This window comes from Trichosurus vulpecula, chromosome 2, assembly GCF_011100635.1.
Source record: "Trichosurus vulpecula isolate mTriVul1 chromosome 2, mTriVul1.pri, whole genome shotgun sequence".
Taxonomy (NCBI): Eukaryota; Metazoa; Chordata; class Mammalia; order Diprotodontia; family Phalangeridae; genus Trichosurus; species Trichosurus vulpecula.
The window spans coordinates 200,821,148-200,846,207 of record NC_050574.1 but is presented as its reverse complement, the minus strand read 5'-3'; the positions used below and the strand labels follow the sequence as shown (position 1 = coordinate 200,846,207).

Sequence of the window (25,060 nt, the reverse complement as noted above, 5' to 3'; positions counted from 1 at the left end):
TGAGGGACCATGAGAGAAGGTGCAGCCACTACTGGAGAGACTTTTGACATCTTGGGGGAGAGGATAGCGCCATCTTGGGGGAGACTATGGCATTATCTTGGGGGAATCACCCTTCTGTGAGTACCAGAAAATGGAAGGTTCATGAGAGAAAAATGTCTAAGATGAAGAGCAGTTTTAAATTTGGGTGATATTAGACCATAAAACTCCAATAAGCAAATTTAAACCACTGAACTAGGAGTCAGAAGACCTAGGCTCTAGTCCCAGCTCTCTGATCACTATGTGACCTTGAGCAAAGTCATTTAACCTCTCTGGAGGTTACTTTATCTCTAACATGGGACTGATAATATTTGTCCTAACTACTTCATAGAATTGTTGAAAGAAAATGAAATCTATGTGAAACCACTTCAAAAAACTGTAAAGTGTCCTACAAATATTGATATTAGATTAAATGCATATATCATTTTTCCTTCCTAGTACAAGTATAAAGAGGGCTATCGTAAGCAGCTGGGCCATCACATTGGAGCCCGTGACATAAAAGATGATCCCAAGATCATGTGGTCTCTACATGCAGCCAAGATCCAGAGTGACAGGGAGTACAAGAAGGACTTTGAGAAATGGAAGACCAAGTTCAGCAGCCCAGTGGATATGCTGGGGATTGTGTTGGCCAAGAAGTGTCAGACTCTGGTCAGCGACGTAGACTACAGACATCCTTTGCATGAATGGATGTGCCTGCCAGACCAGAATGATGTCATTCAGGCACGCAAGGCCTATGACCTACAGAGTGATGTGAGTATACGAAACATCTACTTACATTGAGTGTAATAAGCTTTTAAAACTTCAATTTTGAAACAGATGCAGAGTGCATACTTTTTTTTTGACTGCTGACCACATGGTGGAGGATAGGTAAAATAGAGCTAGCTGAGATTTCAAAACCAAAAGTATTCAGACAGATTCTTCAGGGCTCTGAGAACAAGTTAATTGCTTGAAGTGCACAAGATAATATTGGAGACTGTTCAGTTTTTAAAATCTTTTAGTGCTAGTCTTGGAATGAAACAATCTGATCACATACTTCTTCTGCCACTCACTAGCTCTGTAACCTCATATGGGTCATTTAGTCTCTCTGTACCTCAGTTTTGTCATCTTTAGAATGGGGACAGTACTTCACACACTACCAAACTCTCTAGGTTTCTTCAGGACTTGAATGAGATAAGAAGCATAAACTACATTCTAGTCATAAAGCACTATGTAATTTTAAGATTATTATTTCAAAATGTTGAGATACGTGTAATGAAATCAGAAGATAAACATTTTCCCTTGGGAGATAAGCAATGATTTTCTTCAAAACAGTATTACATAATTGGAATGGAGCATACTGGAGGACTGATTTTTTTTAGTTGCCTCAAAAGCCTCAAATATTGATCACTTCAGTACAAGATATTTGACTACATAAACTTATATATTTGAAACCAGAATAAATAATACTAAACGACTATGAATAAATGCACATGAATGGGTTTGCTTAGCATTTTACCCTTACATGACTTAATCCCGAAATGATTCAGCTTCATTGCTTTTTCAGGCTATTTACAAATCTGATCTGGAATGGCTGCGAGGTATTGGATGGGTTCCCATTGGTTCTGTAGATGTTGAAAAAGTCAAGAGAGCAGGGGAAATCTTAAGTGAGAAGAAGTACCGCACACCCGCTGATCAGCTCAAGTTCACTTGCATCACGGACACCCCAGAAATTGTGCTGGCAAAGACCAATGCTCTGAACGTGAGCAAGGTAAGTTTCTGGCTGCCTCTTGTTCAGCCTGCCAGAGAATTGTCCTCATCTTTTCAGAAATATCACATAGGTGAAAGCTAGGAGTATCCCTAATGAGAACATAAAGAAGGAACCTGACTCACCCTACACATACAATAAGGACCACTCTAACTGCCGGTGAACCCCCTCTGAGCCCTGTGAGCAACCTGTGCGTCCTGTAAAGTGAGTGGGAGAGGTAAACCAGGAGTCTGGCACCAGTCCAGAAAGGCGATCTACTCCGTTTCCTCTTGCACCTTGATTTGCTGTTCTTCAGGCACAGGGATATTAGGTGCTTCGGGAGAGTTGGTTTGTCTGAGCATCCAGCATGTTCCTTGATGGAACTCCACGTTTCCTCCACACTTCCAAGTGCAGCCCCAACCAGATTAAAATATAATTGGGAAATGTTTAACAAAATAAAGATACAATAGAATATAGACAATGTTAATGTGTAGTTTTCTAAGTCAACATAAAGTGATGGTTTAGTGGACACATTTCTATTTGAGTTTGACACTACTGAAGTGTAGAGGAAAGAACACTTATCTAGATAAGATAAGACCTTAGCAAGTCGCTCACCCTCCCTGTGCCTCAATTTCCATATTTATCAAATGGGGGTGATGACGTGTGCCCTCTCTAGCTCACAGGTGTTTGTAAGGATGAGAGCAGATGATATGAAGCTGTTCTGAAGACTAAATAACCACACAAATGTAAGGTATTATGATAGAATCAGACAGGATTTCATTTAGTACCACATCTAAGAAGTAGGCCGATGTGTCAAGAGCAGTGAACTGAGACTGAGGAGTCCTGACCCCGCTACTCAGTTACACAGTGGACAGAGCCGTGGACCTGGAGACAGGAAGACCCGAGTTCAAATTTGACCTCAGTAACTTACTGACTAAGTGACCCTAGGCAAGGCCCCTAACCTCTGTCTGTCTCAGATTCCTTATCTGTAAAATGAGGATAACAGTAGCACCCATCTCCCAAGGTGGTTGTAGGGATCAAATGAGAAAATATTTGTAAATGCTTAGCACGGTGCCTGACATACACTAGGTGCAATGCAAATGTTAGCTATTATTATTAATTATTATTATTATGGGGTAAGTCACATAATCCTCTTTGGTCTGTTTCCTCATTTGCAATATATGAAAGTTGACTATACACAATCATTATTGTGACAATAATAATGATTTATTATTATTATTATTGAACTGTGTTTGAAAGTTCTAAGGTCCCCTCAAGTTCTGAGTGTCAACATTGTCTGTCATTTCTCATTGGCCCTCTGTGTCCCAGGGGAGTAATATCTTCAACCTCACACCTCACAAAGGCCTGGAAGCCTGTACCCTGACAATGTTTGATCGCTTAGAGGACAGAAGGAGAATTGGTCTATCTGGGCATCATTTTCCAGGGACGATTCAGCAGGGTTCTGAGGCTATTACTAAATGAAAATGCACATATATCTTACATGTACACATACATACAAGTAACTTACGTGTCCTGTCATATAATATAAGCTAAGCCATATGACATCTCTTTACCCAGCCAGGTTGGAATTTATGACACTATTAATTTTTCATCCTGACTGGGTCCAGGAGAATGAGAAGAGCTTAATAGCAGTGACAGCTCACATTGTCGACTCAGTTGTATTGCTTGAACTAATCTATTACGTGGATGTAAAAAATTCATTATTTTAACCCTGAAGTGAGTGGTGAAGAGCTCTTTTATTTGTTTATAACACAGAAAAAATAACTCCCTATTCTCCAGAATTTTCTATTATCTCTTTATGGATAGTAGGCTGTTCCCTTATTGTTCTTAAGGGCACATAATCAATATTTGTTGAATTAAACTAGACTAAATTGAAGTTACTATGCATGCATCTTCCATCCCTACCCTCCATATCTGGAATTGTTTCTGCTATGGAGACAGTGGATGCTTTAGCTTCACATTATCAAATGAGAGAAGACTATGAAAAAGGCCTGTGTGAATGGATTCTCAGGATCAGAAATTTGTTTCATGCCACATAATATAATTTTCATTAGATCATAGGATCTTGGGATCCTCTAGGATCCTGGACCTCTACTTTGCTGGGAGGTCATGGGCTAGGTTGGGTCTCTGGGCAAGGAAATCCTTAGCATGAAAGAAATAGAAACTATCATATTATTTCACATTACCTATGGAACGTCTATCTGCCCCTTTCAGTCTGTGAAAGGAAGCCTTTTGGTTTGAGATGGCTTTACTGATTCTTAAAATGTTAAGAAAGATAAATATTTGGGTTTTTTTGCTTTGTTTTTGAGATGAGTGTTTGTTCTTGGTCCCACAGCATTTGTACACAGAAGCTTGGGATGCTGATAAGACCTCCATCCATGTGATGCCAGACACACCTGAAATCCTGCTGGCCAAGAGCAATTCTGCTAATGTCAGCCATGTAAGGACATTTCTTGGTTTGGTTTTGTTTACTAAGATGTATATAGTACCCATTTCATCTTAACACTTTCTCACTTTCTACTTTTGAGCCATCCAAGCTGCTTACTCTCATCTTGCTTGTTTTTCCACTTCCTAGAAACTTTATACTCAAGGATGGGATGAGTCAAAGGCAAAGGACTATGACTTGAGAGCTGATGCCATTCCAATCAAAAGTGCCAAGGCTTCAAGGGACATTGCCAGCGATGTGAGTACCTTTCAACTGAATTCTCATAGACCCCAGAGTATGAAATTCTCCTACAGTTCAACAGGATACCCCCTTTAAGAGTCCTTCTGCATGTGTTTCTCCAAATCTACTTAGCTTTTTGGCCTTCCTCTGACACTTTCTATTGGGAAAAGAAATAAGTAAATTGTGGGCCAGTATATTTTCACAAAAAAAGATATTTTGACAATAATAATTGGAGTAGCTTTTAAATGGGTTTGAAAGAATACCAATGAGAAAAACTTAAAATGCAACTATTGTAGTTTTGTAATATTTAAAATTTAAGCTTATAATTGTTCAAGAATGCCAAAATTTTGACACACCAAAGTAAGGTATGAAATTATTGCTACTTGCCTTAATGTTGTTGTTTGTTGTTGTTCTTATTGCTGTCAGAAACTATCAAAGCCTACTTGATTGTAGCAGGTTTTCTTATTTTTTTTCCTTAAAAAAAGTACTGTCTTTTTGTTTTCACATTATAATTATTTCTCTCTATATTGTACCTCACCCTCTGAAGCCCTCCTGCGTAACTAAGAAAAAGGCAAACAAAATCAGCTAATGTAGTCACTGTGTCAGTCATCTCTATGACAATATGCCTAAAATCTGATATTTTTATGTTTTCTAGTACAAATATAAAGAGGCTTATGAGAAACAGAAGGGTCACCACATCGGAGCCCAGTGCGTGGAAGATGATCCCAAGATTTTGTGGTCTATACACGCAGGGAAGATTCAAAGTGAAAGGGAGTACAAGAAGGAGTTCCAGAAGTGGAAGACCAAGTTCAGTAGTCCAGTGGATATGTTGGGCATCTTGCTAGCTAAAAAATGCCAAACTCTGGTCAGTGATATTGATTATCGCAACTACTTGCACCATTGGACATGTTTACCAGATCAAAATGATGTTATCCAAGCAAGGAAGGCCTATGAACTACAAAGTGATGTAAGTAATGTGCTCTTTAGTTTCAGTTTTTAGGTGTTGGCAAATGTGGGGTTGGAATGGGGTAAACTGGCATTTTCTAGCTCTGTTTGATCCAAAACCTATGTGCTTAGTACCTTCAAAAAATCACTTCAAAGAATGGAAAGAGGCATTTTTTCCACAACAAAAGCCTTTTCCATTCTTTTAACTCTTCCCAAATGTGAGCTGTGTAATATTAACAATTTCATTTTTCAGTTAATTATTAGTTCTGTCTGAAACTCATCATAAAATACAAAGTGTAACATTTTGTTTGCAGAATGTGTACAAATCTGACCTAGAATGGTTACGTGGCATCGGCTGGATGCCCCAAGGTTCGGTGGAGATGGCTAGAGTGAAGTGTGCCCAAGATCTCATAAATGAGAGACAGTATCGAACACGACCAGAAGTCCTGAAATTCACAAATATTGTTGACACCCCTGAAATTGTATTGGCTAAGGCCAATTCTCTGCAAACGAGTGAGGTAAGAGCTGATGTTCCCTGTTTTCCAGACAGTGCTACCTAGAATGAACTAGGAAGCTGGGCTTTGAAGGAATGATAGTGGTAGCCTGGTTTAGAGGGAAAAAAGTACTAGACTTGGAGTCAGGAGATCTGGGTTCAAGTCCTTCTTCTGATGTTTACTAGTTCTATGATCTTTGGCAAGTCATTAACTTCTGCTAACCTAAGCTTTCTGATCTGTCAAATGGGGATATACATCCTTTCACTAGCTGCTTTTCAGGGTTGCTCCCAAGAACAAATCTTAGAGCTATATAAATATGAACTATTTTAGTGTTCCAAAAAATTTTCTGTCCTGACCATGAGACAGAAGCCATATACTTGTGAAATTCTGGTACAATCACAAGGGATCTTGGCTTTCCACCCCACCCCGACTATTTCAAAATATTTTAGATTTTTCAATAGGGAGAAAAATTTTCTTGTTCTCTAAAAAACTGTTAGCAAACATGATGTGTAGAAAAGCATTATATAAAACATAAAGTAATACTATGTATTAGAAATAAACTCTCTAACTCTATGTCAGAGTAACAGTATTTCTATTCTTTTGTCAGTGGTTATATAAAGATGCCTGGAACAAAGATAAGACAAACGTCAACATTCCTTCTGACACTCCAGAGATGTTACAGGCTCAGCTCAATGCCATGCAGATCAGCAAGGTAAGATTCATGCAAATGAAACATAAATTCTTTCACGCAGCAATGCCCATCAGCCTGTTGAACATGTAGGAAATGACTTAGTCAGCTAACTAGAAATTTTGACATATTTTAACGACATTTGATATTTTTTCCTTTAGTAACATCTTCTTCACTGAAAAGCAACCTGAGATAGTAGAAAGAGGGCCAGCCTTTGAACAAGGAAAAGCTGGATTTAATCCTACCTAAAGATACACACTGAACCAGTCAGTGCCTTAGGCAACTCTCTGAGATTGTCAATAACAGTCACCTGTGATCAGCATTAGTGGAGGGAGTTTCCCCACCTGTTGTTGCCTCACACTGATGAAATCCCAGTGCAGATCAAACATAGATGTAGATCGATTTCCTATATCAAAGGATTAAAAAAACAGATATCAAAGATAAAATACATTTTAAAAACTCTGGTAAAAGGCAATTTGGATACATAAATAGGTCCTTGGAGTAAGTAGTATGATCCTAGACTCCCATTTCTAATTCTGATGGCAATTCTCTTTTAGTCTTTAAAAGTTATATATTGTTTCTGGTACATCCATTTCCCTGTATGATAATTGTGAATAAATGATACTACTAGCCAAATACTCTATTGAAACATTCAATCTCCTTTTGCACTAGGGACCCAAAGACTCCTGCTTAGGACAGGTCACATGGGGAAAGAGAGAGCAGTCCAGTTATTATAACATTGAAGTGAAGTAGCAGAAGAATCATAGTATCACAGATCACAGAAATGAAGAGCTAAAAGGGACTTTGGCCTCCACTCAGTATAAATTATTTCTGAAAGGAATTCCCTCTATAATATACCCAATGAGTAGTTATGGTTAATGGAAGGCTTCAGGGAGAGGGAGGCCACCCTCTCGAGAAAGTCCATTTAGACAGCTCTGAATGTTAAGAAGCTTTTTCTGACCTTAAGCCTGTATCTGCCTCCTTGCAATTTCCACTCATAATTCCTGGTCCTTCCCCCTAGGGCTAAAAAAATCAAATCAAATCAAATCCCTCCCTCACAAGACAGCCCTTTAAATATTACTTGAAATGTACTGTCTCTCCAAGCCCCATTTCTCCTACCCAGTCTTCTTTTCTCTGGAAACAATTGATAAACACCATGAGGTCTTATTTTGTGCCTTGCGGCCTCATGCCACATATTTTATATTTAACCTTCCTTTTAGTGTCTGAATTATTTTGAGATGTACTTTTCAGCATAGTCTATATCAATCAACAAGTGCTATGGGTGTGTATGCATGTGTGCATGGATTGTGATACAAACCTGCTCAGATGTCAAACCCTAATCAGGGTCTGCTTGTCTGGCCTAAGTATAAACAATTGTCTTTATTTGCTTGTAAACTAATTTCTATGTTTCCTTAACAGAAACTATATCAACGAGACTGGGATGAGGCCAAACAGAAGGGTTATGATATAAATGAGGAAGCCATTGAAATCAAACATGCAAAGGCATCTAGAGACATTGCCAGTGAGGTAAAGTTTCTATTCTTTTGCCATTTCAGTTGAACCACTGAGCTAATGGCCAAGTCCATTAAAATGTTTGAAATGAGACTAGCTAATTTTTAAAGATCCTTAACTTGTTTTTTTTTTCCTCCTCTTTAAAAGCTCCATGTTGTTTTGTACTTTTAAAAAAATCTAATGGGTTGAAAATTCCAAGACCAGGCAATGGAGACTCATGATACCTGAAAACAGATTTGTAAACCATGTTAATATTATTTTTTAACTCCTGAAAAGCATTTTGAACCAGAAATAAAGCATCATGAAGTATCCTCAGTCTTTGGGAAGCAATCAAGAATCAATAGAAACATTAAAGTGTCATAGTTAGTGCCTTTTCCACACTATTTCTGTGTTCTGTGTTGATAATAAGCAAAAACAAACAAAAAACCCCAAGTTTTAATGGAAGACTTAACTCACTAAAGTTTTGATTGTTTACTAGGGTTTCTTAACCTGAGGTCCATGGACTTGTTATTTTTTAAAAAATTGATAACTGTTTTTCAGTATAATTAATTTCCTTGGTAATCCTATTTATCTTATTTTATGTATTTAAAAACATTCTGAAGAGGAATCCATAGATTCCATAGACATGAGAGAAAATGGTTAGGAACCCTTGATTTAGACAATGATTCAACACAAGATTTCTGGTAGTTTAGCTATAACAATCCTAGATATGATTTGAAGTTTATTTAAAACTGTCCCCCAAAAATGAAAATAATGTCTAGCAGCAACTATCATTCAGGCCCTACAACTTGTAACCATTATTAGAGAAAGCCTTGGATCACTGTCAACAAGCAGATAAAGTCTAGACACAAGGAAAACAGCAGAAGCATTGGCATAAGCTTATCAAGTATGCCCTGTGTTAACAGAAAAGAAGGACTTTCCTCTGAGCTGATCAGGAAGAGGTCCCCCTTTTCTATGGACCTCATTTAAATTTCCTGCCTCTATTCGGCTTCTGCCCTTCCCAACCTTTGTCTCCTTCCCTCCAGTGCCCAGAACTCTGGGAACTATTTGATCTCTTAGGATGATTTTGTGTCTGTTCTTGAAATTTCAGACGACACCTAAAAACATTAGATCGGGGATGGGAGTGGGGAGGGTGGGGCTCATATCAGCCTCTCATACTCACTGAACAGTTGGTTTAATCTGTTCTTGGTCTGAATCTAGCCCATGGCTATAAGGGGCCCATACATTCCATCAAGGCTCTATTAAAGTCTTATAAGCTTTAACAAAGAACATGGAGCAAAAAAAAAAAGTAGGATGAGAATAGAAATTACATTTTTCTGCCTTCATCTTACCCTTATCTATGACTTATATTTCTCTAAACTACCCCTTTTTGTTACCCTTTTAGTCTGCCAATATGTTCTAGAGACTCTCCCTACGTCTTTCTTTCTCACTTCTGACTTAAAGAAAGACTTCATAGGGACTGACGACTACAGTGGGCCCCTTCTCAGTTTCTAGTCTCCTCCTTTGTTCAATTTAACTTGTACAGTACAGGCAAGGATTGTCTTCCTCTAATTCCATTTCCAGAATGTCCTTCCTCTTCTTGAAATCCAGAGAGGATTTGACTCCTGAAAGGAAATTCTTCACCACAGGCTTAAAGCTCACACTGTTATCCAATTGCCTTCCTCTTCTATTTTACCCCAGCAAACACCATCTACCTAGCAAACATATGCATCTTCCTCTTGTCATATTTATCAATTTTATACTTGGCATACCTTCCCTACTCCTATTTACCATCCTATGTCCCTCCACTCCTTATCTTACTGCTCTATGCTCATATTTTTTAAGAAATCAAAGTTTGCCTAAGATGAATGAAAATACTGTGAATAATGTTGCAGTTGACTTAGAAGTTATTTTAAAATTTTAAGGAGGTATTTTTAAAAAACATTTAAAACAAAAGATCCTAGACTAATTATTTTTGCACTTGTGCTTTTGTCTGATTTTTCACTAATCTAGTACAAGTATAAAGAAGGTTATCGGAAACAACTGGGCCATCACGTGGGTTTCCGTACCCTGCAAGATGACCCCAAGTTAGTGTGGTCCATCCATGCTGCCAAGATCCAGAGTGACAGGGAGTATAAGAAAGCTTATGAGAAGTCCAAGGCCTACTACAATACTCCACTGGACATGATGGCAATTGTTCAGGCCAAGAAATGCCAGGTCTTGGTTAGTGATGTGGATTATCGCAATTACCTGCACCAGTGGATATGTCTCCCAGACCAGAATGACGTGATCCAGGCTAAGAAAGCCTATGAACTTCAGAGTGATGTATGTATAGAATTATTTTATTCTCAAGTAATGTTTTTAAAGTTAGTGTTTCCTGAGGAGATTAATATTAATACCTTAATAAGCTTAATATGGCTTTAGGAATCCACAGATTATATTTGTAAATGCTTGCTGTCCTACAACTCTGCAGTAATTAGATATCATTCAATTTTCCTCAAGCCATTTTTCTTACCCTATACCTGACTTGTCTATGAAGTTATATAGAATGAGAAGCAGATCTCTCTTTCTCTTTTTTTTTTGGGGGGAAGGGGTTCAGAGTTAAAAGCCTCCTGAATTCAATTTTCAAAATTAATCGTAGATGTTAGAAAATCTAGCTTTAAAAAGAAACCAAACATCTAATTTTTCAGGAAATCAACCATTCTTATCTCAAATTTTGCATTCCAAAGACAAATTTTTAATTATCAGTAACAAAGCCCATACTAGTTTTCAAAAAGCATAATTTATTATTACTGCCTCATCAATAAGTACTACTTTTAAGTTTTTACTGTCAGCCTTGTGAATGTCCTAGTAGCTTTTCTTGGGTGTATCACAAATATTGGCATATAAAATGTAATGTTGACTGCAAATTGAATAATGCTTTGATTCTTGTGGAGGAGATAAAACACAATCAGCTTAATGACAGATTGCCTGTAGTGCAGATTCATGAATCTTTCACATTCAGATTTAACTCTTCTTTGTATGTATTTCATCTGTTTACTTTAGAATATATACAAATCAGACCTGGAATGGTTGAAGGGTATTGGATGGTTGCCGCAAGATTCTGTGGAAGTGAATAGAGTAAAGCATGCTCAAGAGCTAGTGAATGAAAGACTGTACCGTACAAGGCCCGAAGCTCTCAAATTCACAAGCATTGTCGACACCCCTGAAGTTGTCCTGGCAAAGACCAACGCTCTGCAAATCAGCGAGGTGAGATTGGCAAGGCCAGACTGTCATCACTTGCAAACCTTCAAAGGCAATCCATTGCAAAGAGAGCTCCAAATACTTTCTGTAATGCTGATCTTTTTAGTTGAATGAAACAGGCATTTTAAAGCATTTGTACAATCGATAGTAATTTGCAGAATTATACATAAATTTGGTTATCTGTTATTCTCAATTAATGTATAAACTCCACTTTTAAATGAATTTGTTAACAAACTAAAGCTTGATGATGTTTACAGATTTGGTAAACACGAGTACAGTGGACATATTCAGACTTAGTTGAATATTTTGTAGGCTTTAATTAATAATTTGGGTCAGGCGATGACTCATCAAAATGGCAGTGATATCTTTCTATCCATCCATAGATAGGATATCATAAGATATCAAGAGTCAAAGGAGAATTTCAGAATGATACTATGACCATTCTCAGATTTCTGATGTGCACAGGCATATGTGTAGGGCATGGATCGAATATGCTAATACATACCCAGGCTCATACTTTCTACATAACAACATTGATTGGTCATATGTGGTACAATGAGAAGAATGCTAGTTTTCAAGGCAGAGGATCTGAGTTCAAATACAGCACTGCCACTCACATCCTGTGGCACCCTGGGCAAATCGTTTGGTTTCTGTGCACTTTGGTTTCCTCATATCTATAAAATGAGTTGAAATTATAGGACCTTGAAGGCCCCTTCCAACCCTAAAGTGATGTGTCTATAAATTGTTTTTTCCTCATGGAACATGTTAGTACAGCAAGGGTTGGCTTTTTACCAAAAAAAAACCACCTAGGGAAGAGTATCACATTTATCAATAAGATGACAGAATTATTAAGATAATAGTAAGATTATTATGGACATATTGATAGATAATTTTTAATATACCTCTAAGTTCCTTTGTGTTGTTATTGAACATATTTGTAATGACATTCTTTTGGTTTACACATTGCCAGCCCTTATATCGAGATGCTTGGGATAAGGAAAAAGCAAATGTGAACATCCCTGCTGACACACCCATGATGCTGCAGTCCAAGATCAATGCCACGCAGATCAGCAATGTAAGATATCAAAATGAAAGCCATCTTCTCCCTACAGCAATGTATGTGGGGGCCATATCTGTTCCTGTCTACCTAAAAATACTCAATAGGATTTGATACCTGACATTTTTAATTTTCTCTAATCCTACCTTTTAAGGCTAAGCAGGTGCTATAGGACAGGGGACTTGGAGAATAAAATACAGAGAAGCAAATGGAAGGGCTTCAGACAAATTAATTTTTAATGGGCTATTGTCATTTTCTCTGAAGGCTGAATGCTGCATTTTAAACTTTTATTTTTTTATTATGAACTTCAAAATTATCAACAAACAGAAACATTTCAATAGAGAACAAAAAGTTCAGTTTCATTTTCATTTTTTAAAATTTTTTCACACTTAATTCAGGCTTCCTTAAATTTCCATTCTTAAAAGGAACCTCTTTTGGTCTTTGAAACATTTAATACATAGGACAGAACAGAAGGAAGGTCAAGAGGAAACAGGCAACAGGGTGGCTTTGAAAGTAACATGTTAAATTTATCACATTTTTAAAGCAAGCTTTCTTTTTATAAGGATGACTCTTTGGGAAGATATAGGCAAGGGATGTAGGAGAAAATTTAGAAAATGTTAGAACACAAGATACCAATAAACTTAATTTTTAAAAGCAAGCTGTATGTAATAGAAATTAGCAATCACATATAATTGTTATACTTTGCACATGAAAAAATGTTCATTTTTTGGATATCTGTTAAGATGTAAAAAAGATGTAGCCCCCTTTTTATTGAGAGACTTTTATTTTGTATCATTACACATTTGGTATATCTGAAGCTCAAGTTGAAAGAAGGCCACTAATAAATCTTCAGGCAAAATTAGTTAGCAACATGATGCCTGTTCCCTTGAGTATGTCTTGGTAAACATTGGCCATGAATACTTTCTGCAAACTGATTGTGGCATGTTGGTTTCTCTTTTCAGAAACAATATCAACAAGCTTGGGAAGATGTCAAGATGAAGGCTTATGACCTACGAGCAGATGCCATTGGAATTAAGCATGCCAAGGCTTCAAGAGACATTGCTAGTGAGGTAAAAACTCTGCCCTTTTGATTTCTGAATAAGGCTTTGCCCATCCTTATCCAGGGTCCTTAAATTAAACTACTTGAACGTTTGTTGAATTTCGGACTTGAGCACAATGTACTAATGACAGTGGAAAGTCTGCCCACGTTTTATTTTATTACCAATTTCAAAGGCATCAAGTAGGACATTAATACAAGTTTAAACTGACCAGTATTTAAATTCATCAATAAAATTTTGGATTTTTTTTCCTGGATAAGGAAAGTTGTAGTTAAACTTCCATTTGTTATCATGTTTAAGTATAGTCATTAATCTTTCAAATATCTTCTCAATGTCAACTAATTGATTAGTGTTTATTGAATACCTACTGGATGTAGAGCACCATACTAAAGACCATAGTGTGGGGAGGGGGGACTGGAATTAGAGTGTAGAGAAAAATCACTTCTTTTTCTTGAGGAACTCCTGGAGCAGTACAGTAATCACTCACATTTATTATAGTAATTTAAGGATTATGAATCTCTTTCCAATACCCACATGAGTTAGGTGGTACAATAATTATTACCTCCATTTTACAGATGGAGGAGCTGAGTTTTAGAATGGTTAGGTAACTTGTTTGTAGTCACACAAGTAGAAAGTGTTGGAGCTGAGAAAGAATCATGGAAAGGACCTTATGGGCCATCTAGTCTAACCTATGCCTGAAAAAAGAATTTCCTTTATGGCACATCAGATATGAACTCATTACACTACGACCTCTATCCAGTTATGGAAAGCAAAATATACATATGGAGAATCAGTTGAAGGAAATGGGCATGTTTAGCCTGGAGAAAAGAAGACTTGGAAGGAAATGATAGCTGTATTGAAATATTTTAAGGAAGATTCAGCTTGAGATGAGTAAAGAGTTTCTAACAATTAAAGCTGTACAAAAGTAGAAGGGGCTACTTCTAAAGGTGGAGGGTCCCCCTCCTTGGAAGTCATTAAGAAGAGACTGGATGACCACTTTGTGGGTATGTTATAGTGGGAATACTTTTTGTGCTTGAGTTCAACTGAATGTTCACTAAGGGCCCTTCCAACCTTCAAATTCCATGATTCCATCTGACAGACATAGAATGATGTGATAGAAATGACAAAGCAGCAAATGAATGAATGCTAAAGGATAAAGTGTAAAATTGAGAAATAGGTGCCGAGTAAAGGATTGATTAGACTAGCACAGTGGTGTTAATCTGGAAAGCCTTCCTAGGAGCAATAAGATTTTTAGAACAATAACTTCTTTTTTCTCTCTTTGTCCGTACCAGTATCTCTACAAATCTGCTTATGAGAAAACGAAAGGTCATTACATTGGATGTCGCACTGTAAAGGAAGACCCCAAGCTTTCTTGGGCTGCTCAAGTGCTGAAAATGCAGAATGACAGATTGTATAAGAAGGCCTATAACGACAACAAAGCTAAGATCACTATACCAGTGAACATGGTGTCCATCAATGCTGCCAAAGAGGGCCAGGCATTAGCGAGTGATGTGGACTACCGCCAGTACTTCCACCACTGGTCATGCTTTCCTGATCAGAATGATGTGATCCAAGCCAGGAAGGCTTATGACCTTCAAAGTGACGTAAGTACATGGGTCTCCCTAGAGATCTAGATTTAATGTAGGTCCAATGAAATTTTTAATCTTTAAAACTTTCCCAATAGTTTGGGCAATGCTATAATAATCCAAGAAAACTCAATCCATAAAAGAATTTCACTTTGGGCTTCTCTTTTACCAATTGGTTTCATTGTTTTCCTTAACCCAAAATTACCTCCTGCTCTTGACCTATTGAATGATGGGGATCAAGGGCAATGGTCGGCTTTTAGGTCATTCTATGACTAATTCAATTTAATTAAATAAATTCATTTACCAGTGAAATTTCACCTTTCTATTTCTATTTATCCATGAAATTGGTATCATGGATGAATATGGCATGATAATTTCATTATAGCCTGACCATTCTCATATTTTCAATGTGTCATTTATGAACTTGCTTATGGAGCTTGCTAAGTATACAACCTTTGGTCATCTTAGAAAATGTTGCTTAGAAGGAAATATTAGATATAGAAGTAAAATAACAAATTAAATTGACAAATAAAATTAAGTATATGTATACGCTACTCTTAATCATTTAATAATTTAGTCATATGTCAATTTATAGAAGACTTTTCAAAAATTACTTATATTTTTATCCTATGCCATCTCTTGGGAATAATGATTTTTTATAAATTTAGCATTCATTGTGTATCTAATATTTCTTTTTATTCATTCTAAACTTAATTCTCTCAAACTTCAGCATAACTAACACTAGAGAAAGATTACTAGGTAATGGATTAGATTTGTTCTATTTGGCCCCAGGAGGCTGCAGCACCAAAAGTAATGAGCAGAAGTTACAGCAAGGTAAATTTACAAATTAAAGTTACAACAAGGTAAATTTAAGATTAATATCAGGAAAAACTCCCAAACAATCAGAGATATCTATGAGTAGAAGGGGCTGCTCCAGGAACGAATGGCTTCTCTCTTATTAGAACCCAGAGAAAAATCAATCCTTTTCCTTGAGGAACTTCAAAATTGAATAGCACAAGAATACTCCAAGAAGGAAAAAATAACATACTTCCCTTCTAAGGCATAATGTTGCTTTCACTGTTGCCTTATTTCATTTGTACCATGATGCATTAACTACTATTAACAAATACAAAATGATGGACTTTTTAAAACTAGCACCCAATCTGATATCATCTGATATTGTTTCATTGTGATCATCTGGGAAACCACATAGTTCATGAAGAAATTACACATCCATTTTCAATGCAGCATTTATTTATTATTTATTAATTTATTCACCACTGAAATTGTCAAGGCAAAAAAACATGAAACATTCCCTACCCTTGAGGGGTTTACATTCTACTGAGGTATAGAACATACGTACGCATAAGCAGATACAAAGTAGTTTGAAGTGGGAGAATACTGACAACTAAAAAATACTCTGTGTGTATGTTACTTAAAAGGATATTGATATAGGGGACCAATTTCTAATACTCGGTTGGTAATCTAAACCTTTTGTTAACTCAGTTGCAACCAAGAATTATGGTACTGGGGAAAGACTCTTCGAATGGTTGCCATTCTAGGCAGTCATAGCCAATCAGTGCTATTCTAAAAGTACATCCAGTTTAGATAGTAATTATATAAACACATCAAAAGACTTTTCAACAAAGCTTGACACCAAGGGGTTTCTACATCTAAGGAATTGAAAGCTCCTAAGCATCCCAAATCAGACTCTTACAAAATAATTGTTGCTCATAACAAAAGTCACTTTTGCCATGTATATATTTTGTATTGTCTATCTTTTATTATATGGAGGATTTCCATTGTTTAGTTGTTCGGAATACAATAAAAAGAGACAACTTGTTCCTTCCTATTTTGTCTTAGGCCATCTATAAGGCTGACTTGGAGTGGTTGCGTGGTATTGGCTGGATGCCAGAAGGTTCTCCTGAGATACTGAGAGTCAAGAATGCCCAGGAGATTTTGTGCGACAGTGTCTACCGGACACCTGTGAAGGACCTTAAATATACGAGTATTGTTGACACTCCCGAAGTTGTCCTTGCTAAGGCAAATGCTGAAAATATCAGTATTGTAAGTTGCTACTTTATTGTATCATAAAGTTAGCTAAGTATATGAAATATTTGGACTATAAAACTGTATATATCCTTTGACCCAGCAATACCGCTACAAGGTCTGTATCCCTAACAGATCAAAGAAAGAGGAAAAGGACCTATATGTACTAAAATATTTATAGCAGGTCTTTTTGTGGTGGCAAAGAATTGGAGACAGAGGATGTCCATCAATTGGGGAATGGCTGAACAAGTTGTGGTCTATGATTGTGATTGAAGATTACTATGCTCCAAGAATGAATAGCAAGATGGTTTCAGAAAAACCTGATTAGACTTTTGTGAACTGATGCAAAGTGAAATGAGCAGAACTAGGAGAACATTGTACATAGTAACAACAATATTGTAACAATGATCAACTGTGAAAGACTTAGCTACTCTGATCAAGGCAACTATCCATGACAATCCCATTGTCATATAATGCCTACAAAAAACAATCCACAGTCATTAGTGTTGGCAACATGACATGCTATGAGTTATCTAGGTCTAGCAACTACAATTCAAAGTGGTAATTCAGATTTCATGTTAAGCATAGGCCATTTATTTGTATCTGTTGCAGAAATAGTTGTGCTGTGTATGCTCTTGGTTAAGATTCTTGATTCAAAAAGAAGTTAAAAGTCGTATGATAGAATTGGCAATACTATCCATTTTCGAACTGATTTTCATTTGTCGTTTCTTCCTCCTCTCATAGCCCAAGTACAGAGAAGTTTGGGACAAAGACAAAACTTCAGTCCACATCATGCCAGATACCCCAGAAATCAATCTGGCCAGAGCAAATGCTCTTAATGTGAGCAATGTAAGTATGTTAGCGATTTTGTCATGTTTGAAAAATTATCACTTTGGTCTTCTTATACCACTTCAAGGAGTCATTTAGGGACACTTGGCTACAAAATCCCCAGAGCCAATGGTAAGAACATTAGCTGAACATGTAACACAGGCCTTAAGTAGAAGTCAGAAAATAAACAGCATATTCCTGACTCTCTTTATTGAGTTGCTTGGCATACCGCTATTGGTGCTGTGCCAGCTATGCTAGTGAGGATAAGGGAAAAAGGAATAAGGATAAAGTGTATGAAGAGAGAGACAACCTTCATTTGCCACAGGGATTTCCTGGGCTCATATGAGACATTGTGAAGAATGTGCATTGACTCAAAAAAAGAATACTATTATTTACAATGATTTGAATGTTTACATCCTTTTGAGAGAAATGAGTCCTTGAGATACAGGCACTTTGTTTTGCTGTATAACTAAATGGCAGTGTTTGCCAGTCAGTAATTCCACACCAAATAATATTTGCAATCCAAACATACAAATGCTCTCATGAAGCTAAAGTTGTGACATTCCATCAATATATATGAGAAGGAAGAAGTTATAGCACAGGACTATCCTAAAGAGTTCTGTAAATGGTAATTTTTCACTCTTTCGAAGCAGTCAAATTTAGAGGATGTTCAGCATTGTATTTACAGAAAACCAGATGACCCCTAGTAATGACTCCATTGATAGCTTTGATAAGAGGGTTTGGTATTGAACATATCAGTATTGTAAGTTGCTAGTATATTGCATCATAAAGTTAACTGAGTGTAGGAAATAGCTGACCAAGTTATCTATCGCCATTGTCCATGCAATGGACAAATCAAGAACAAATTTAGAACAAATCAAGATGCTTTCTTTGGACTGGTCCCTAGAACTCAAGTGTAGGTGAACAAAACTATGTCATGACATAATTTAAGAAGCATTAGAAGCTGTGAACCAGACAAGTAGGGATTCCTCTTGGTTGGCTCGTTTTAGGTTTTTACTCACATGTACTGAATTTAGGGAGAAGTTAAAGATTCCAGAACTTAATAGCCTCTCCATTTTATAGCTTATAAAATATAAAGATATTTTATTTATTGTTACATTGCTACCACTTTCCCACCCCCACAAAATAGAATGTTTTTTCAGTCCATTGAAAAAGGCTACTTTAAATAATTCTTTCATTTTCCTTTCTTGGGGACACATTTTGCATGGTCTTGAGCTTTTTGTCAGAGTAAAGTTTTAATCATGTGCCACAGTCTCATGTTCCTAGTATGATACCATTATCCTAATTCTTAGGAGCTATTTTCAAATATGATGCACACTAATGCCATGTATTTCCTTCTCTTAAGAAACTTTACAAAGAAGGGTGGGATGAAATGAAGATGAGCTGTGATGTGAGACTAGATGCCATTCCAATCCAGTCTGCCAAGGCCTCCAGAGAGATTGCCAGTGATGTAAGATCAAATTTAGGGGGGATTCTCTCTTTTTGTTTTCATTTAGACAATGTGAGAAGGGTCTTTTGTGATTCAAATTGTGCTCCATCATTTTCTTCTCCAGTATAAATACAAACTGGACCATGAAAAGCAGAAGGGCCACTATGTGGGAACCCTTACCGCCAGAGATGATAACAAGATCCGCTGGGCCTTGATAGCAGGCAAGATTCAGAATGAAAGAGAATACAGGCTGGACTGGGGCAAGTGGAAGACCAAGTTCAAAAGCCCGGTGGACATGCTTTCTATCTTACATTCTAAAAATAGCCAGAACCTGGTCAGTGATGTGGATTACCACAATTATCTTCATCAATGGACATGCCTGCCAGACCAGAATGATGTGATTCAAGCAAAGAAAGCCTATGAATTACAGAGTGATGTGAGTTTGCTACATTTCAACTCTCTTTATTCCAGCACTTTGCCGTGTCATCCAACATGTACATACCATACACTCGGTATTAGAAGTTGAGGAGTCCATAAATTAACAGCCCGCCCATTTGGTAGCCTACAAAATATGAAGAGTTTCTTTATTGTTACCTAACTATAACTTTCCCACCCCTATAAAACACAAGGTTCTCTCTGTCAGTTCAAAAGGACCACTTTACATGGTTCTTTCATTTTTCTTTTTTGGTATGCACTTTGATGCTCTGGTCCAGTTGTAAAGGTAATAATATGAGATAACATGTAAACCCTTTGGAAACCTTAAAGTGCTATAATAGTGCTTATTATTATTAATTACTGATTGTCATAGTTGCCTGCAATAGATGTGGGAGCAAAATCAGGAAAGCCAAAGAGATACAATTGCACTTAAAAAATATTCCTTGATCATATCATGTCAAAGAGAATGCCTATGAAGATGATAACTTTCTGTAGCTTGGGAGGAAAAAATGAATACTACATGCCACCCAAAAGGGGTATTTAGAAAGACACACATATAATACTTGAGTAATATTTTTTCTTCATTCCCATGGAAAGGGGGAAATTGGTTCCTGTGAAATAGTGGTAGGGGACAAGACTACTGACCTCATCACTTGCTTTTTGTCTTCACAGGTGCTTTACAAGGCAGATTTGGAATGGTTGCGGGGAATTGGGTGGATGCCAAATGACTCTGTTTCAGTGAATCATGCCAAACATGCTGCAGATATCTTTAGTGAGGTAATGATTTTCCGTCACCACTAAGCATTTTTCACAAGAGGTTTAGCAATAGTATGTTCAATCTACATTGTCCAATCTTCAATACCCCCACAGGCCATTTCATCAATTAGAAACACTTCTATTTGCTTTAGACTCACACTCATCCAAAGTGATCCTGCCCTATCTCTGTCACATGCCATTATGCATGGTTAGACTAAATGCCTGATCAAATTCATAGCATACATGGTTCTCCTGGGAATTCTATAGACAATAAAACTGCCCTCCCAACAGTAACATTTTTCTGGGGGTAGAGTTATCCCTGCCATACGCATGTGTCCACTGACTCTCCAACTGAGTTAGAATTTCAGGGCACTGCAGAAATTGAGGTGGGGGTGATGTTGCTAAGCAAAAACAGTGGACTCTGTGGACATTTGGATTGTTCTCTTTCTAAATATCGAAATAAGAAGGCCAAAGTGCCAAGAAAACACATCTCAGTATATGCTTTATTTAAAAACAAGGTACTTTAAATGATCAGTATAGATGAAAAAAAACAAGAATGTATACTTTCCTCCATGTATAGAACCACATGCTTTGCCTCATAGTGTCCTTTCTCTGTAGCAAAAATATCGGACCAAGGTCGAAACTCTCAATTTTACCCCTGTGGATGACCGAGTGGATTATGTGACAGCCAAACAAAGTGGCGAGATCCTCGATGATGTAAGAATGTTATTTTTTCATAAAATTAGACAATAGCATCAAATTGTGGTCTCCCCTATCATTAAATATGGCTTTTCTTGTTACCTCTACCCAAAGCCTATCTGCCTACTTTTATATTTATTTTCTAACATAAAGTCAGCAGTTTGTAAAGGTGCTTAGGTTTGGTTTCCCTAAACTATATTGCTGAGAATTTCTTGAACCTTATGACCCTTTCTAGCATCCTTCTAGACTTTAGATGCCTTATTACATGAACCCTCTCTTTTTTAGATTAAATACCGCAAAAATTGGAATGACATCAAATCAAAGTATACCCTAACGGAAACACCACTGCTGCACACTGTTCAGGAAGCAGGAAGGATACTGGACCAGGTAGGTCTGCATTTGCTACAGGTGGCTAGCTGCAGATGGATTGGTAATCACTTGTATAATCTGATCTCAAGCATCAATATGAATTCATCGGTGATATTCTATCACATCAACATTCCTACTACTTTGAACTTCTGTCTTCAACCTTTTTTGTTACACTCTGTTCTTTAGTATCTCTACAAGGAAGGCTGGGAGAAACAGAAAGCCACAGGCTACATTTTGCCTCCAGATGCTGTGCCCTTTGTCCATGCCCATCATTCCAGTGATGTCCAAAGTGAGGTAATATATCCTTACTTGGGTACATCTTGGGAGGGCTGATCATCGATCATGGGAAATACTATACCTTGTGCTTTGGGAGGGTTTTTTTTAACTCACATAGTCCTAGCTTAACCTCCTTCCTGATTTCCCATCTAGGATTTCATCCAAAGCTAATTTTTCTCCCTTTTTCATGGCCCCAAATCTTCCTTATTTCTCCTGGGGAATCTTTAAAAAACTAATGTTTGTGACACTTCTTTTCCCCCTCGTTTTCCTCAACTTTGTTAAAATCTCCAGACCAGGCAATTTAAGGTCTTGTAATTAATAATTATGTGGTAAGTAGTACAAATAGTAATTATGAGATGACTCTGCATCTTTTCTCCTAACAGCTCAAATATAAGGCTGAGCATGTTAAGCAAAAAGGTCATTATGTTGGTGTTCCCACTATGAGAGATGACCCCAAACTGGTTTGGTTTGAGCATGCCGGGGAGATCCAGAATGAGAGACTGTACAAACAGGACTATCACAAAACCAAATCCAAAATCAACATACCTCCTGATATTGTGTCCGTCATGGCAGCCAAACAGGGCCAGAGCCTTGTAAGCGACATAGATTACAGGAATTACTTGCATCAGTGGACGTGTCACCCAGACCAAAATGATGTCATTCAAGCAAAGAAGGCCTATGATCTACAAAGTGATGTGAGTGATTTAATGTTTTTCATTTAATCCATTCTCAATTATCTGCATATGGATTGCATGCTAGTCTCTTCCCTTTCACCTACCTGAGAGGCTCTAAGGTGTCAAAAATTAAGCTGAGTCAAGAGGGAAAGCAAGGCCAGTCATGGAAATTTATGTCTGTAGTGATTACCTGACTTTAACTGTATTTTAAAATCAAATACAACTTTTTAAAAATTCTCATTGATTTTGAATTATCTGTGCCTTTTCCCATTCCCATGACTACTAATATGGATAATAGATAGTTAACCAAAAAGAATACCTCACAGTAATACATGTATACACTCATAGAGAAAGAGAAAGAGAGAGAGAGAGAGAGAGAGAGAGAGAGAGAGATGATAGATGGATGGACAGACAGATAGATAGATATGTCATATTCTTCAAAGGCTACTGAAACACTTTTCAATTCTATTTTATTTCAGACTTGACAAGTCCACAAGCATTTATTAAGCACTTACAATATGCCATTATACTAAGTCCTGAGAATACAAATATAAACAGAAAGATAATCCCTGTTCTCAAGGAGCTTACATTCTAAGAAGACAACGTATAAAAGGAAGTTGAATAGGACAGGGAGAGGGAAAAGAATGGTAGAGAAAGTCCAAAGAGTCAGGAGTGTAGCTTGGAAAGGAATGAAGACATGGTTGGCCTGGACATCTTCGTTAAAATGAAGGTTCGCCAATCAGAGGAAGAGGGCATCAAGACAGAGAATACTTCTAATGTGTGAAGTCCAGGGATGCAGTGAGCTTCCAGGGTGAGGAGGTTTTTATAGTATGGTAGGGAGTCTGGAACAACAGTAGTGCAGCCTGGAGAGGAATATCTTTGTCATTTATGTCTACATAATACATATCGCTTCTTTTCTCTTTTGGCTTTAGAATATCTATAAAGCAGACCTAGAGTGGCTCCGTGGTATAGGTTGGATACCCCTGGATTCTGTTGAACATGTGAGGGTAACAAGGAACCAGGAAATGGTGAACCAGGTAAGTGAAGTATCCTTACTTCACTAATTCATACTTAACAATACCATATGTCTAATGTATATAGAGGATCAATCCATCTTAATCTGTTCTGTCTCTTTACAGAGAAAATATAAGAAAGATGCTCTTGACAATTATCCTAACTATACAAGTGTGGTTGATCCTCCAGAGATTGTTCTTGCCAAGATTAACTCAGTCAATCAGAGTGATGTAAGTATCCTTTTGACTAACTGTGGAAGTAAGCTGAATAGTTCAATTGCTTAAGTACCTATAGCACTTAGTCATTTTAATGTTGATTGTATTGTCTAAAATATTACCTACAAAAACTATGTTGTGTAAATATTTTGGCAAAAAAATCTGACGAAATCACTAGCAAAAATTTTTGTGTTTTTAGACAAGAATAGTGCTTTTCTCCAAGCCATTTGTATTTTTACTAGCTGAACCTTATTTGAAATGAAGCCAGACTGATGTTTATGAATGAATTTTACTCTTATTATTTCAGATGTTAGGCTAAGGACCGTGGTGGTATAGAAAGTTAACGGTGTACTTGTCTTAATAGGTAACTTTTGTTTTCATTAGGTGAAATATAAAGAAACATTTAACCGAGCGAAGGGCAAGTATATTTTTTCTCCAGATACTCCGCATCTATCCCACTCCAGAGATATGGCTAAACTCTATAGTACGGTAAGAAATATTTTATAATTTATAATTATTTATAATGCAACACATGTTTAGTTTTAAGTTCATGTCAATATTTATAGTCTTGGCTGACTGCATCATCAGCCCCCATTTTCTTTTCGATGGAGAGGAACTTTTCTTGTTTCATATAGGTGCATGTTTATTTTTGCCCTCTGGAAGCGATACTTTAGTTAGTAATAACTAATTCTGTCCAGGATAGGAGTTAGTCCTTCAGATAGCACTCATTACTAACCTAGTATAGACAACTTTCTTTCTGTCTTGAGTCATTTATGACATAGGTAGTTGATCATTTACTTAGCATCTGAAAGGTATGTAAAGTGATTAAATAATTTTTCACTTAATCATAGATTTAGAATTGGAAAGGACTTTAGAGATGACCTCACCTAACCCTCCCAGATCTCTCAAATCCTAGCTGTGTGACCTTAGATAGACCACTTAAATTCTTTGAGCCTCAGTTTCCTTATCTGTAAACTCAAGGGGATAGCCTTTATCATCTCTAAGATTCCTTAGATCTAAAACATATGATCTAATTTTGCTACTCATAAAGTGCCTCAACTTTTATTAATTTGATTTACTGATTATGCTTACCATGTACATAGTCAGGGGTTCCTAAGCTCCTTTTTTGTACTGTAGATCTTTTTCTTTCCCCCAGTCTAGTCAAGCCTATGAACCTACTTTCAGAGTAATGTTTTTTAAATGTATAAAATAGAGGATTACAAAAGAAATAAATTGTAGTGAAATGCAGTTATAAAATATTAAAAAAAAACAAGTTCATGGATCCCAG

The 25,060-nt window shown here is 37.0% G+C and overlaps 1 protein-coding gene across 1 annotated transcript in view; it reads left to right on the top strand.

The window, feature by feature from the left end:
- The window catches only part of NEB (nebulin), a 239,440-nt gene that overhangs the window by 126,810 nt on the left and 87,570 nt on the right, over nucleotides 1-25,060 (top strand). The window contains exons 75-99 of the mRNA XM_036744010.1: nucleotides 475-786; nucleotides 1,580-1,783; nucleotides 4,116-4,220; nucleotides 4,356-4,463; nucleotides 5,101-5,412; nucleotides 5,705-5,908; nucleotides 6,492-6,596; nucleotides 7,992-8,099; nucleotides 10,077-10,388; nucleotides 11,109-11,312; nucleotides 12,277-12,381; nucleotides 13,326-13,433; nucleotides 14,714-15,025; nucleotides 16,871-17,074; nucleotides 17,801-17,905; nucleotides 19,251-19,355; nucleotides 19,459-19,770; nucleotides 20,442-20,546; nucleotides 21,144-21,242; nucleotides 21,510-21,611; nucleotides 21,780-21,887; nucleotides 22,253-22,564; nucleotides 23,476-23,580; nucleotides 23,683-23,787; nucleotides 24,157-24,261. Coding sequence (XP_036599905.1) covers nucleotides 475-786; nucleotides 1,580-1,783; nucleotides 4,116-4,220; nucleotides 4,356-4,463; nucleotides 5,101-5,412; nucleotides 5,705-5,908; nucleotides 6,492-6,596; nucleotides 7,992-8,099; nucleotides 10,077-10,388; nucleotides 11,109-11,312; nucleotides 12,277-12,381; nucleotides 13,326-13,433; nucleotides 14,714-15,025; nucleotides 16,871-17,074; nucleotides 17,801-17,905; nucleotides 19,251-19,355; nucleotides 19,459-19,770; nucleotides 20,442-20,546; nucleotides 21,144-21,242; nucleotides 21,510-21,611; nucleotides 21,780-21,887; nucleotides 22,253-22,564; nucleotides 23,476-23,580; nucleotides 23,683-23,787; nucleotides 24,157-24,261 — 4,266 coding nt within the window. The remainder of the gene's footprint in view (nucleotides 1-474; nucleotides 787-1,579; nucleotides 1,784-4,115; nucleotides 4,221-4,355; nucleotides 4,464-5,100; nucleotides 5,413-5,704; nucleotides 5,909-6,491; nucleotides 6,597-7,991; nucleotides 8,100-10,076; nucleotides 10,389-11,108; nucleotides 11,313-12,276; nucleotides 12,382-13,325; nucleotides 13,434-14,713; nucleotides 15,026-16,870; nucleotides 17,075-17,800; nucleotides 17,906-19,250; nucleotides 19,356-19,458; nucleotides 19,771-20,441; nucleotides 20,547-21,143; nucleotides 21,243-21,509; nucleotides 21,612-21,779; nucleotides 21,888-22,252; nucleotides 22,565-23,475; nucleotides 23,581-23,682; nucleotides 23,788-24,156; nucleotides 24,262-25,060) is intronic.